Source organism: Odontesthes bonariensis, chromosome 8 (assembly GCF_027942865.1).
Source record: "Odontesthes bonariensis isolate fOdoBon6 chromosome 8, fOdoBon6.hap1, whole genome shotgun sequence".
Lineage (NCBI taxonomy): Eukaryota > Metazoa > Chordata > Actinopteri > Atheriniformes > Atherinopsidae > Odontesthes > Odontesthes bonariensis.
Window position 1 is genome coordinate 21,144,472 of NC_134513.1, and position 15,357 is coordinate 21,159,828.

Here is a 15,357-nt window from a genome sequence, read left to right on the forward strand (position 1 = left end):
TGATGGGTGGTTTTGGTCAGAAATTTTTTTTGAAAAAAAGAGTTAAACCAGTACAACATCAATCTCTGATTAGAGTAGATAGCTAAAAAAAAAAATGTTGTTAGCAAGGAAAAAACTAATCCAAAATGGGGCTGGATCAAGCTACTTTGGTGGTAAATTTGTTCTAAGATACATCTTTTGTTTTCTCATTGGACCTAAATCAAATTTTCTAGGCCTTCTTCATGAAAACCCCAGGCTTAGTTCAAAGCCAGGCCTTACGGACATGAACAAGCACGTTTCCAACCCTTTTTAGCCTGATGCTGGGATGTGCGTGATGAGCTGTGAATGCCAGAGATCCTGCGGGGGACTGACCTCGAATTTTTTGCTTTTAACTGAATATCATGCAGGAAGCACACATGTTAAAAGGAAGCTGTGAACAAATGTTACACAGAGACACGTGAGACATCTGCTCAGACTCGTGTCGAGGGATTCACACCTGGGCGCACATACATCTAAGTCTCAGACAAATGAGCTGAACACTAAATTATCATAGAAGATTAGTTAAGTAATGATACATGTGTTAGCAGAGTGTGATGTGAGGGGACATTTAGGCCACACACGTGCCGGCGGATACACACAGGAGACTGACAGAAACAAGCCAGTTGGCTTATTTGTGCTTCTTTTTGATGTGTGCGGTGACTGTTTTAACCCAATTCCTGCTTTCCTGTCAGTGGCGACTATTCTGGGCACGAGAGCAGTGAGTTTTGGTTAATCCACTGTGCATGTATGATTGCACATGTCCACCTCAGTTGTGAGGGAACTATGTATGTGTGTGTATGTGTGTGTGTGTCGCTCACTAATCTGCCTGCCTAGTTAGGGCACTGAGATGTACCATTTCCATCTGCTTGGCACAAATTGAGAAAAATACTTTGTGTGTATGGATGTGCGCGGATGTGTGTGTGTGTGTGTGTGTGTCAGTGTGTATACGATTAGTAATCCTGTCTTGGTTCAGTGGAGCAGGGTTGCAAACTAATGCATAAGCTCCTGGTTTTAAAAAAACAGGATCCTTTTTGAGATTTCCTGGGATTTGAATGAACAGATCCCTCTTTAACCAGGAGAGTTTAAAGTCTGCTTTTGTTTTTAGCAATAGCGGAAGAACACGAAGATGTAGACAAAGAAGGAAATGCAACACCTAAAATAATGATCATCTACAGCAAAACAAACAGTGCAATTAAAAAGGGACTATACTCGCATATCAACAAGTGTCGAGGAGATGGATGAAACTCTTTCATTGAGGAATCTATTCATCCTGCTTTCCATCAGCATTCAGTCTGAATCAGCAGTGTTTCCATGACAACAGCTCACAGCGTCATGACAACGGAAGAGCCCCCAATGGCGTGTGGAACACCCTGACTTCCTGTCAGCTTCCTGCCCTGACTCTTTCTATGACCATGGATACAAAACCATCACATCTACTCACTGTTTTTCAGAGCAGGGTCACGTCCTCACTTGTGTTTCAGACGGCAAACACACCAGACGTGCACACCCTGGGATAATAACACACAGACACATGTATAAGCTCTCAGACCTGTGTGTATGCAGGGGGTGGGGGTTAATCAACTTTCAACCCCTTGATTGGTCACACCCGCAGCCTCTTAATGGCGTTTTCTTCCTGGGAAAAGAAAGTTTATGCTGTGCTGAGATCCAGTTAACTTCTCTTTTGCTCATCTCTGAATTCTCCACTTCACAAAGCAACAGTCAAGCTTCTTCTATCAAACCAATTGGTTCTGGTTCCTACGAAACCTCAACGCGGCCTCAAAATGAGGATTTTTCTGCAACAAAGTGTTCATTTCTTTAACACACTTTACTTTGAGAAACAGAGTTTTTAATGTCTTTTTACGTCTTCTGTTCTCCTTTTCTACTTTCAGCAATAAATAAAACAACTTTTAGTCAGAGAAAAGTAGCTTCGGGTCACAAAAATTCAATTTGGAATCCGTTTTACTGGTTGCTTTCCCTTTCATTGTATAGGTGTAAGTTAAATTATGAGTTGGGGTTACAGACACAGGTCTGACCAACAAGTCCTGATATCAAAATGACAAAATAGGTTGTTCCTTCATTCCCCTGAATACAACCTATGTGGTATTTTAAAGGACACACCCCTTTTATATACCCACCCCCACAGGTGGCAGGGGGGATATGCACTTCATACATACAAAGCAAATATAGTAATTTCTCACAGTGAAAAGTGATGGTTTCAAATGTATGTGCTCGAATCAACAGTGTTGAACATCTGATCATGAAGCGAGACATCAAATGTGGAAATTGTGATGGGTGGAATGAGACGTGGAACATCTACAGCATGACACAGCAATATGTCACCGTTGTCATGTTGCAAAAACTTAAGCTATGATTCCGTACTTAGAAAAGTCAGGTAAATCTACTATCACTACAGTATATGATCTTTTTATCCTTTATTGTGAAACTGTGTTTTATACGGTGGAAAATTGTTACCGTTACGTGTCGTGAGATCATGTTGCTCATCAACAGTTCAGAAGATGCACAGCTTAGTAGCACATAAGAAAGATAATCGGCAATCTTGGTAGTTAAGAAGCTAGAAAGTGGAAAATGAATGAAAGACTAATTTGATTATTAAAATTGTTCCAAATAATGCTTGATCAACTGATGAATTAATCAACTAATCAGTGCTTCTGACAACACCATCCCATCCTTGACGAGGTTTGGGGGATATGGGATCAAATATATTATACATTTACATTTACATTTACATATACATAAATACATTTTTTGATTGATAAAAACCCACAACTCAACTACTCCCGAAGCAATTACTTTTTGATACCTAGACAAAAGGGACACTTTACCTCTGCAACATGGAGGGGAAGGCTGGACCAAAGGGAGGAACTAGGACTGAGCCATGGTTCCTGGTTCCTGAGAATAGCTCTTGTAAAGTTTATTGAGAGTTAGCATTTTAAATACTTTACCTCTTTAAAGGGATAGTTCGCCTCTTTTGACATGAAGCTGTATGACATCCCATATTAGCAATATCATTTATGAACATTGACTTACCCCCTGCTGAGTCCTGTGAGCCGAGTTCCAGCCTCGTTTTGGCGTTGATGAAGGTAGTCCGGCTAGTTGGCTAGGGTCCCGAAAATAAAGCGTCTTAAAACAATATGCGTTCAGAAGAGTAATACATTTGCATCACAAAATCGTCCCTCCAGAAAAAGTCAGACATCACAATCGCTTGGCGCTATTTTTTGCCTCCCTTCATATCAATGCGTTCAGCCACCTAGCGATAGCCGCACCTGTTACGGTGTTTACTGCTCAGTCTGCACTTCGGTCTGCACAGTTTACAAAGCCCGTAGTGATATGAAGGAAGAGAGAAATAGCGCCAAGCAATTGTGAGGTCTGACTTTTTCTGGAGGGACAATTTTGTGATGCAAATGTAGTACTCTTTTGAACGCATATTGTTTTGAGAAGCAAAACGCTTTATTTTCGCGACCCCAGCCAACTAGCCGCACTACCTTCGCCAACGCCAAAACGAGGCTGGAACTCGGCTCACAGGACGCAGCAGGGGGTAAGTCAATTGTCATAAATGATATTGCTAATATGGGATGTCATACAGCTTCATGTCAAAAGAGGCGAACTATCCCTTTAAGAACAAAAACTTTGGTCCAGCTTGGTAATTGCAGTCGCTAACATCAGCAACATCATGCAATGGCACAACTCTCAGCAGCAGAGAGGGAAGTCACAGTGTTCTATCTGGATGCAGATCTATGGATGTTGATAAAGGCTTCAATGTGGAGTGTTGCCAAAATCTGCACAAAAACAGCCACAAAGTCAAGCTTCAGAAACACCGTGACAAGGAGAACAATGCAATGCAACGATGTGTGACACAACGTGGTGACTCCATCTTTAGAGATGAATCAGGCTCTGCATCAAAGCATTAAAACCAAAATGTGGACAAAACAGCTCAATTTGCAGTCAATGTAACAAGTATCTAATTCTTATTAAGATGCTGGTTCATAGTTTGATTCACAGCTTTACACAAATATCTACAGAGGAACAAACCTAAAAGAGTGATTTGTGATTTCTATGTTGAAGTCTGATATGCTCATCTGCTGGCCAGCTGAGCACTTACAAGGTTCTCTCCCTCTCCGGTTGTCTGAGTCCTTGGTGCCAGCCTTTTAAAAAAAACAACAGCAGCTTTTGTATGTGAGCAAAGACAGATACAGACAGCCATTGTCTGGAGCTGTAACTTCAGACAGACTTTCTCAACTGGAGAGACCACAGAGAGAGGGTTGGCATTTGTTGATTGAACATTTTAGCATTGGTTACAGTGACTTAGTTTCACTCTTCCTCTCCTCTTCACCTTTTGTTCTCTGGTATCCCGCAATCGTCCTTTTCTACTGCAAATATTTTGCTCGCCTTGCTGCTTCTTCGGGGAAAATGTTGAATGTATTTCCTTCCTTTGGTCGTCCTTCATCTTTTCATATATACAACATACACTTGCAGAACATTACAGCCAATTCTTCTGAGGGGAATCACTTAGCTTTTCCATTGAACTTTTGTATTGATTGTTGTCAATAGGTGCTTTCAGACAGCAAGAACCTTTTCAAACCCTTCTAACTATTAGAGGAAGAAAGCATTTTTTTGCGTTGCTATTGCCTGAACTGCAGATGATCAAAAATAATACAATTTCCATTCATAGAATTCCATTTGTAATGTCTCTTTTAAGCTCCTCCCTAGGATTAGATACCCTGACAGCACTAGCGGCTGGTCCCCATGAAGTTAGCATATGGGGACTGCAAAAGCTGTGATGCAAAGTTTTCTTAATGGGGCAACCTTTTATCAACAGATTTGAATTCATTTAGATTTGAAATGAGCTGGATTATAATTGGACTGCATTTTTAAAGTGCCTTAAGATGAATTGTTGTGAAATGGCTCTATATGAATAAAACTAAACTGAACTGAATTGACTGGTTGAACACAAAATGAAACTGTCCTCCTCTTTAAAATGCGCCTTTGTGGCATTTGCTCATGCAAGCAGATACGGGCAATAATTCATTCAAATAATATATGACCTCTGGTGTTCAGGAGAGCAACTGCATGTGAAGAATAACAGCGCGAGACAATAATTCTCTACTTAAAACCCTAACAAAACGATATTACTTTGGAAAGTCAACCAGAAATGTACATTTCATTGTAACATGATGCATTTATATTAACCACGGCAACCAGCAAATGGTGTCTACGATGGTGACTTGTGATGTATATAGAAACTTTTTTTTTTTTTACCCCAACCAATTAATTTTGTTGGCTAAACCCAATCAATAAGAGACATGAGTGTTTCAGTAAAGTGCTGTTGTGTTATTGACGGAACATGTGTTTGTTTCTATCTCACTTCACAACACAAAGGCCCATGGTTAAAAGGGCAACACCTACCTTACCTGCTCCATCCAATCAACCCTCCTTCCTCCTTATGAGGACTTTCTTGCGTCTTTAACAAACTTTTGGCTAACAATGTCTGCTTAAATGTGAAAATGCTTGAATGAGTCGCATTTCTAATGACACTTGTAGGGGCAGTACTTCACAGGACGCCGTCATGAGCTGTATTGAGGGATATGAACAAACGACTTGTGTGACCGTTTCAGTTGCCTTGTTGTAAACACAGGACCTAAACCGACCTTTATAATAAAGAAACGTTGATAAAACCAGTTCTTTTCGCACTTAAAAAATTACATAAAGCTCAGAGGAATTCATCAAAAATATACCTAAGGTTTATTGAATCTAGATACAGCATGACTCTGACTTCTCTTCCATGTAGTACTTCAGTGAGCTTAAAAGTTCCTATCAGCAAGCCCCTGGTAATGCTTGGTCCAGTTAAACAGTACGTCAGCATCATGCAGCTGCTTCCATCCATTTCAGTGACTCTCTAAAATCAGCAATCCAACATTCACATTCTCTTTTGCTGTGTATTTGACTGGGAGAAAGTAAGTAGAGCTATTTTCTCACTCAACAATTTTTGGCACTTTGGCACACTTTGAATGCCTGTGAGGTAAGACTTTCTGAAAACGCGTTGCTATTATCTCCATATACAAATGACATTTCATCTCCCCTTGAGATCAGCTGTAAACACCTCCAGGTAGTCCAACTCATTTGCATAAATACACAGTGCAACACCTTCAATCATCCTAGAGCCTGCTGTCCATCACTATAAAAATTAAAAAAAAAGCACCCAACATACCCACATTTCATGTCCAGTACAACCTGAGACATCTCATAAAACATAAAAGATGTTAAAGGAGTAATCCACCAAAACACCCTCTTGAAAAAGAAAATTCAGACATTCTCCACATCAGCTCTGTCCTCATTACCTAAGATGCAGAGATATCTGACATTGTAAGTTGAGTTGGGTTGGCGTCCCTGACACCATATCCCAGGGCTACTATGCTTTCAGGGTTCGTCAAACTTTACAAGTTCAAAGTTCTAATAACATTTACTCCAAATGTAACTGTTGTTTGCAATTACCAATTGAAAAATGTATCGTTTGTCATTTATAATCTTTGGACACAATCTCTCTGTAAACATTTCATAGTACATCATCAACACGCCGTTTGACTAACTTGGATATAAAAAGAGGAACATGAGCACCGGATCCCATTTTCACCTTTGAGACTTTGTCCTTCTTCCAATCATTGCTGACAGAAGTAACCACACCAACTACAGAGGAAAGTTCTGATTGACTCAAGTGTTTCACTGCGTTGAGTTGACTGTCCAAGCTGCTCAGCATCAAACAGATCCAGCTGTCCGCATGGCACAGAACGCCTCCAAAATAACCGTGACAGTATGCTGCCATGGTAAGGGCAGACTGAGGCTAAGTGGATTAGAGAATGAGTGCACTTATGAATATCATTCTTTAGATGGAGAGACTAGATGAAAAACTAACAGAGAGAAGAGAGACAGAGGGAAGGAAGACAAATTAGCAAAGTAGAAAGCAGGCCATCAATTATTCAATGTAACATCTGTAGTTTTTAGCAATGTAACTCTGTGCTCTCTATGACAGTGAATCCTGCTTCTATAGTATTTAAAATACATGTTTTCCTTTCTTTATTTCTTTTTTTTTAAGCCACTTATCTGTGTAATATCAAATTGTAACCCTATCTGTCATTCAAGAGAATTGGATTGAAGGAGGATTTGTTTCATTAAACCTTTGTTTAATGTTTTTTTTCCCCGCTAAAAATTAAAAGAGTTAAGAAGGCTGTGGAAAAGATTTTCTTCCAAGATTTATTTCTGCCAAATAAGTTTTTTGGAACAGTTTATTATCCTGACTGGGCTGTGTGTGTGAGAGAGTTTTAGCTTTCACATCACAGTGGGAACTTACTGAACACCAGGGGACCTCCCGTTAAAGTGGAAAACAAAATGAGGTCAACACTGCTCCTGACAGTTTTGTTGGAATCAAACCTCATTTTAGGGTTAGCCACAGAATTAGGTTAGGGTTAGGGTGAGACCTTAAGATACAACATTTTAGAGAAATCAAATTTTGTTCTGTGGTTGAGCCGATATTTTCGTGTCTGAAGTGACTACCCCCACTCGAAAACTCGGACACGATACCGCTCTTTCGTTTTGTTAGGGGCTGCGTAGGTCTGAAAATATCATATTCAGTGAGCCGTTCTGATGTGTGGGGTACAGAGTAGAATTATCCAACCTCCCCAACTTTATCGCAACCAACAACTTCTCTGCATTTACACCTAATGTATATGTTTAAGACAGATGAGAAAAATCGATGAGTGAGTGAAAAACAGCACATGGGCCTGAGGACAAAAATATGAAGCTGCAACTCTTACTCACCGGAGTATTACCAAAGAGGCTGACAGAAGCAAAATACCCACGGCGTACATTCTCATCACCAGCCACAGCGGAACATGGACAGAAAAAGGCTGCAGTGTATATGTGAAAACAGTTACACCCACCCAAATCATGAAATACATACATTGGTCCACAGTGAGTTTTACAATTAAGGCTCGGGAAAAAATTCCTACATGTTTTCTGGTGAGAAAATACAGAGAAGCTGAGATCAGAAGATTCGACGATTAACTTTGCAGCACGGACTGTGTTACAAAACCGTGTTTCAGTCTTTTTCACATTGTGGATGCAGCTTATCGGCACACAAAAAAACATCCTTGTCAACCCGCCGCTGTTCCTCTTTAGTAATTCAAATATGCCAAACGGAGGAGGCTCAGCTCCGTATCGGTGTGTGCTTACACACATCAAGCCGGAATCATTGAATCAGCTGAGTGACAACAGCGTTTGTTTTTATTGTTTTATTATTGTTTTTACATTGTTCTTGTGTTTTATGCCTTGTACTTTGTGTTGTTATCCATGTACAGCACTTTGTTTCAGCCACGGCTGTTTTAAAGGGTTTTAGAAATAAAGTTGAGTTAAACGTTGTCGATAAGAGTAGGCTTGCTCATAGCCCATTTTGCTTGCTGACTCAGAGGGGCATCAGCGGAGGATCAATGATCAACCCGAGGCTCGTCATTGAGAATGAATTCAATTCTATTTCAATCAAATTTTGAATTTATTGTTTTGAATCACCCAGCCCTTGTTAATATATTTCCTCAGTTAAGTAAATTATAGAACAGATTATTAGATTTGATGGTAAAAAAAAAAAAAAATGTCCTCCTTCTGAGGTAAAGCAAGTGAAGAATCAACTGAAGTTGAATTCTAGACAAAGAAACAGAGGGAGGAGCCTGAAAATTTGCACAGCTCACTGAGTGACATATTTTCATTTCTAGGGGGCTGAAAACAAAGTGCCTGGGTTATGCTTTTCATATTTTTGGGTTGGTAGTGACTTCAGACACACAAATACATACTCTCAAGCACAGAAAAAAGGGACTTTTCCCTTGAATTTTCCCCTTCAATATAATATCAGACATATCTGAAGTGTCACTGTGAATTTTCAATCCTGCCAAAAATCGGTCCTATTATGCAGCTTTTAATGAAATACTGACCAATATTACAATTATAGTTCAACTGGACAAATGCCGTGATTAAAAAAAAAAAAGGAACTATGTTTGTTGACTACTGCACTGATATGCATCATTAACTAACTGTACTGACAAATTGTGATTCATTCCGTATCTGACTGCGAGATAGCGCTGCTCCCTTCATGTTATTCATGAATTTAGACACTAAGTTTCTCATGTGCGCCAGAATACATGTGCCAGTATTCTGTAGCCAATTAGAGTTATACCATTGGGCATTCTATTATGTCACCGGGCGCAACCTCTGCTTCGGTGGCCAGATGGCATTTCACAAGCAGAACATATGATCACTGAGGTCACATTAAACACAAGATGTTCAATTTGGCATTTTTCACGGGGAAATGAAGAGAGAACAAAGCATCTGATTAGTATTGTTGTTTGGTGAAGAAGATTAGATCACACACACACACACTGTGCACTCTTATCAGCGAAATGCAGGCTGTTATGTCACTCCATCTAACCCACTTTACACCAATATCAACTCAAATACCATGGCTATACTAATCATAACATATCAAAATATGACTAATGGCAGTAGCAAGACAAGAAAACAGTCGGTATTCAGTGTTATGGTCATGAGTCACCGTACTGTTGCACAAAACCTGATCCTCTAAAGAGATATAACAGTATCAATCATCTTACATGTGACATAAGACAGAGATTTAGAGTTCTTGTATTGAGCTAGTTCTGTTGGGAATCTGAATATATCGTCCCCAATATGATAAAACACAAGCCGTTATGGGCAGAAAGCATTAGATAGGGTCGTGCTGTGAAAGCTGAGTGGAATGAGGCAAAGACTGGGGTTTGCCGTAAGCACAACTACAACAACCAGCTGAGCTGAAAAAGATTAGTTTCAAATCTCTAACCAGTAGGACTCAAAGGATGCTCCAACTCCCAAGTTTCAAATAATTCTGTTTAAATATCTCTAAAGCCAAAAACACTAGCCATATTCTTGCTTTCCCGCAGTGAACTGCACATATAAGCAGTGTGCGCGACGACCACTGAGTTGCCCTCCGTATGGAAGGAACCATGCTGAAAGGCATATGGCTCAATGAGGAAGACTGTTCAGTGGCAGAGTGGACTGGAGAAATAAAGCCAGGATGAGCACAAGCACAACGTAGCAGTGGTTTGGTATGTTTGCGTTTGCATGGAAGAGGCATACTGAGAGACAGATGGCCGGCTGGTGGTGTTTCTGCCACCTAAGGGAAATTCTATTTCTTTCCCTACTAATGTAAAACATTCATATGAATATTTGAATCGAAATGCTGAAGGTAAAGATGGCACAGTGGATTTTATTAACTGACTGATCACAGCCAAACTTTAAACTGCAAAAAAAGAGCACCAAGATGAACGGGAGAGCAGAGAGTGGACTGGAAAGCGATCTCAGTTCTTTCCAGTCGCAGTCCCGGAGATCGTTTTGTTTCAAGGATCTCCAGTTAATTAAGGAGCTGCTTCTTCCCTCTGGTGACAGCAGGTGGAGGGAGGAATTAAAGGGCAGCGGCATTTATGGGAAATGTGATGCTTCATTTGCTGAAACTCAAGCAGTGGTCATCACACCGCTGTGATTAGAAGCAACCGATCAAAAGTGAGGGGAGAATGACGGTGCTCACTCACGCCATCTCCCCACCCCCCAACATGTTTATTTATGTCCACTGTTTAGAGTTCATCTAGTAAAAAGGAAAAGAGAGAAATCTCTTGGGCTCATCCGAGTTAATCTGATCGCCCGCAAATCTCATCAAACGGAAGCGTGCAGGTTTGAGCTCAGGGTCTGAACGCGTCTGAAAACCTCTTATCTCGGCCTCAGAGGTGGAATGCCATGAAATTTATCTCCTGCAGCTCTGAAGAAATAAAAAAAACAAGTCAAATGACCTCATTAAGAATGAATGTTAGACGTGTTAGGTGCTTTCTGGTTTGCCAAAGAGCAAATCTAATTTTTAAACAAGGCTTTGTGCTACGATGAGTCGACGTCGACTGCCTGGACATGTCAAATTAGGTAAAAATGGAAGCTGATTCCAAAAATCAATCAATTAATCTCTTACTTAACTAAGTTTTGAAGGCATCCTGTTCATTCATGATTAAACATCCCGTTAAAGTGACCCAATAAGACGGTGTCTGTGCTCCCAAACCCGAAGCCCACAGCTCAGATACTGGTCTGTTTTGAGGTGACAACTTCTTTTGCTCCTTACTTTTATGCTTTTGGAAAATCAGCACACAGACAGGATGTACAAGATGACAGTTTTTCCTCAGTGTCACAGCCCCACCAGTTACTCAAATCGGCACCCTGTCCTAACTCTCAGATGCTTTTACCAGAGGGAGCTGTGATTTTGGCATCTGCTACCTGACAGCTGTGTTTGGTGGCTGTATTTCTAACAGAGCTCCATAAATTAAATGCTGAGCCTGCAATCAGTTTGGCAAAAAAAAAAAAAAAAAGCAGCCGACGTGGTCAGTCAAAAAAAATCCTTCTTTATATATTTACAGCGTCTGCATAGCACCTTCTAGCAATTCTTACACCGCAATGAGGTATTGAAATGGTTGACTGAGCGGTATGCTTCAAGTTTCAAATGACTTTTCCATCATTCACAGACACGGAGTAACTGAAAACAACGTTAAGCATTTCACAAATGAGTTCTTGACTCCACTCGGAGCAGCTTGAGCATCACACACAGAAAACAAACAGACAGCACATGGTCACTCCTGGATATTTCCGTCGCTCTTCAGCTCGTGTTTAGACACACAGCTCACGCTCGAAGCCCGATCGCGGAGATGCGTGTGAGTGTGCCGCAGGTGACTCCCCTCTCTAAACTAAATCTGAGTGGACAAAAAGAATAACCCTGCCGGTAGCCTCCACTGGTGTGCCACATTTGCACGTCTAATGTGCTCGTCCTGAGCACCCTGCATTGAAAATGCCGCCGAAGGGCAGGTTCTGAAAAACACAGATTCAAAGTGAGCTGCGCGTCTGTGGGGATTTAACCGGCGCACCGCTCAAACCTTCACAACGTCCGCAGCGCCTGTGGAGCATCGCGCCAGCCACCACTCATTCGAAAAGAAAGAAACGCGTGACTCCTGACAGTTCCTTACCTATTTGGCTCAAAAGAAGCAGGTGGGGAACGAGCATTTGGCTCCTCGGAACTGTGCGGTCCATGGTTTCAGCGAACGAGTTCAACGCAGAGGCTAAAATGTGGGTTTGTGAGGGACGGACGAGGAGTCGGGCGCGTAAAGATGCGCTAAGAGGTCATCGTTCCGGCCGACCGTCCCGCCTCTGAGTGGAACAGCGGGGCTGTGAGCTCGGTGTGGACTAACTCGGCTCGGCTTGGTTCGGCTGGGTTTGGTTTTGAGGAGAGCGGGCTCGCTCGCTGGTTGGTTGGTTGGCTGGCTGCTCTCAAGTAGAGCAGACTGACTATGCGCGCGCCGCCCAGTGCCTTTAACAGAAAATCCCTGTATCGGTTCTGTAATGTTCTCCTGATATCACCCTAAGGACGTGGTGTGGATCTGCACCAGCTGGGATCTGCTGGCTCTTATCAGCTGGGTGGCAGTAGTAACGCACAACATTTTGATCTCATGCTGTGTTCCAGTGATTCATCTACATTTTCTACAAAGGAGCGAGACTTTCTTTTGATCTTTTAAAGTGCTCCTGAGCAAAAGTTTTCCAGGCTTTCTGAAGGTTTCTTTGAAGTTTTTCTTTGGACATTGGACATTTCAATCCAGACTTTGTACCTGACCATTTGAAAAGAAATGTTTTTTTTTTGTTTGTTTGTCAAGCTACTTAACGCTAACATAGGAATCATTCAAATATAGGAAGCCACCTAACTCAAGGGCTGAACCGATGTTGTGTCTTCACATGAGAGGCAACTTAGCAAAGAAACCATTTTAATTAGTGTCTTTAGGCGTTTTGTTACAAGCAGCCTGTCACAAAGACACCTCATTTGTTCCCATTTCTTTGGTTGATTTGACAGACATAAAATTGCATTATTCCACCAACAAGGTGATTACCAAAGAGCTAATTGCTGAAAACTTGGCATATCCCAGCATGGTGTGCAGTGTGTCATTAAAACATCTGAGGAAACTGGACGAGTGGAGGACAATTAACAAGGACGAGGCCTAAAAAATAATCTACAGCAAATGAACAGTATCTGAAAGTGATGTCTTTAAGAAAGAGGAAAAAAATCCAGCAAATATCTGACACAGGACCTGAAAGATGTATCTGGGCCTAGTTGACCCAACTGCTGTTCACTGAAGCCTAATCAGAAATTATCTCCAAGGAAGGGTGGCTGTCAAGAAGCCATTATTAAGGAAGGGAAACAGGGAGAAAAGGCTGACACAAGAACTGGACTAAAAATCAGTGGAAACAGGTCCTATGGAGGGATGAATCCTCCCAAGAGCCTCAACATTATCGAAATAATGTGTGACCGATAATGAATGACATCCAACATCCAAAGAAGAGCTTTGGAATGTCCCTCAAGAAGCCTGGAGAACTATTCCTGAAGACTCCTCACAGAAAGCTTGTCTGAGAGAGTTCAGGCTGTGTTGAAGAATAAAGGTGCTCATACAGAATATCGACTTTCAAGCTTGTTTGTACAGTCCAAATCCTTTGCCTTGATACTTTATTTCCATTTACGTTCGCACATGTTTCAATAAATTGTTGCACCTACTTTCCATTTTTCTGCTGAATCGAAGCAAGTGTTACATAATACAGCAACAACATGCATCCGACTGAGCAAGGACTGTCCGGTAGCGGAATCAGTGTGTGTTTATTCGTGATGGAGTTTCCCATGAACTACACAGCAGCGTAGGTCAGAGTGTGTGAGGGTTACATGTGTGTGTCTTGTGAGAAAGAATGAGCATGGTTCCACGAGCAACAGGCTTAAATGGTACAACAGCACAAGGTTGCGGGAGCTTGTAGGTATTTGTGTGTGTGAGGCGAGCTTCAGTCACACAAAAACATGCAGCTCTTGTTACTTGCATGCATTTATTAGCATAAATTAGGAGAGATAATCCCCTTTAATTTAGGCTGGAGCCTTGTCTCACTTGTTGGACCAACATTTTTTTTGTTGGATGCCTGTTACACTATCCTCCCTGCTTCCGGGATATAAGCCGGAATGTGAGTGCTTGTTTGTGGGAGAATAGGCTGATTGCAATAACAGTCTGTGTACAGACAAAATTAGACAGAAAAGAGAACCAAAACAAAAAACCTGTAGGGAGAATAAAACTGCCTCAGCACTCCATTGCCTCCTGCTAAATGTCCTGAGCTTTCTCACATCCTGTTACCATGAAAAGCTGATTCTGTTTTCATCGCACACAGGCAGCTATAGATTATGGATTACGCGCTTGCACTCTCTGTCCTCTCTCTGCTCATGTTTTCACACCACAACTGGAACGTGGTCAATAACTGAACCTATTTCGCTTAGATCTGATTTGAAAAGATGGACAGCTTTTGCTGTCAAAGTGTTTTCTTGGTTTTGTTCTCTGTGGTTGACAAAAAGAGGTTATCAGAAAAAGGAAATTACAAAACTGTCACCGTGTTCATTTTTCTAGAAAACAAAAGTCCTCTCCTAATGGTATCCATTTTGCGATTCGATTACATGCACATGTTTAAGTAAGTGTGTGTTTGGTGGGTCTGGACCCCTGTTGCCATGACAGTGGATGCAGTTTGCAAGTTAACTGTGATATCGACTCCCAGCGAAGGCAACTGGAGGTCAGTGTCCTGGACACCCCTGAGCTGATATACACAGATCGATGTGTGTGTCACTGCCTGCTATGGAGCAACATATCGTAGATCCATTTGTGTAGCTTGTTATTTCAGAACATATATGGCGTTCGGATCAATGATATAGCTAGCTGATGCTTACAGTATGTGGCCTTATAAAGTTGGTCATTTGTGAGATGGAGTCTCTATGAATTTTTGTTATTTTACCCTCACATCCCACAGATGCTTAATTAGAAAAAGATAAACTGAATGACAATTCGATGCCTGAATGCCTTTGGCTTTGTTTGGCAAAGTGGGATAATTCTTACAATATTAGTGGACTATTCAGCCATTTGAATAATACTCGATTTGATTAGCTTTCTTTAGACTCTAACAGCTCTGAAACGCTATATTTCGTTCAGTTTGAATTTTTATTTTCTGTATTTTCAAGCAAATTAGTGAGGTGATCCATGATCCAGTGTTGTTGCACAGCTATTAAAAGCTCTAAATAATTCCATCTCACCCAACTGCAATGTTTTCAACAGCAGCCATCTAAGCTGCAACAGCGTTATTCGAGAAAGAGGACTAGAAACGTGAAGAAGGGCAGTGTGATTGCAGCGATATGATGAA

The 15,357-nt window shown here is 41.3% G+C and overlaps 1 protein-coding gene across 3 annotated transcripts in view; it reads right to left on the reverse strand.

Annotated features, from left to right (window-relative positions):
• The window catches only part of ptprz1b (protein tyrosine phosphatase receptor type Z1b), a 79,347-nt gene extending 66,963 nt beyond the window's left edge, over positions 1-12,384 (reverse strand). For 2 of the 3 annotated variants that reach the window (XM_075472079.1, XM_075472078.1), the window contains exon 1: positions 12,123-12,384. In XM_075472079.1, the coding sequence (XP_075328194.1) occupies positions 12,123-12,186 (64 nt within the window). In that variant the 5' untranslated portion in view covers positions 12,187-12,384. The remainder of the gene's footprint in view (positions 1-12,122) is intronic. The other variant, XM_075472080.1, reaches the window with a different exon arrangement.
• Positions 12,385-15,357: the final 2,973 nt, after the last annotated feature.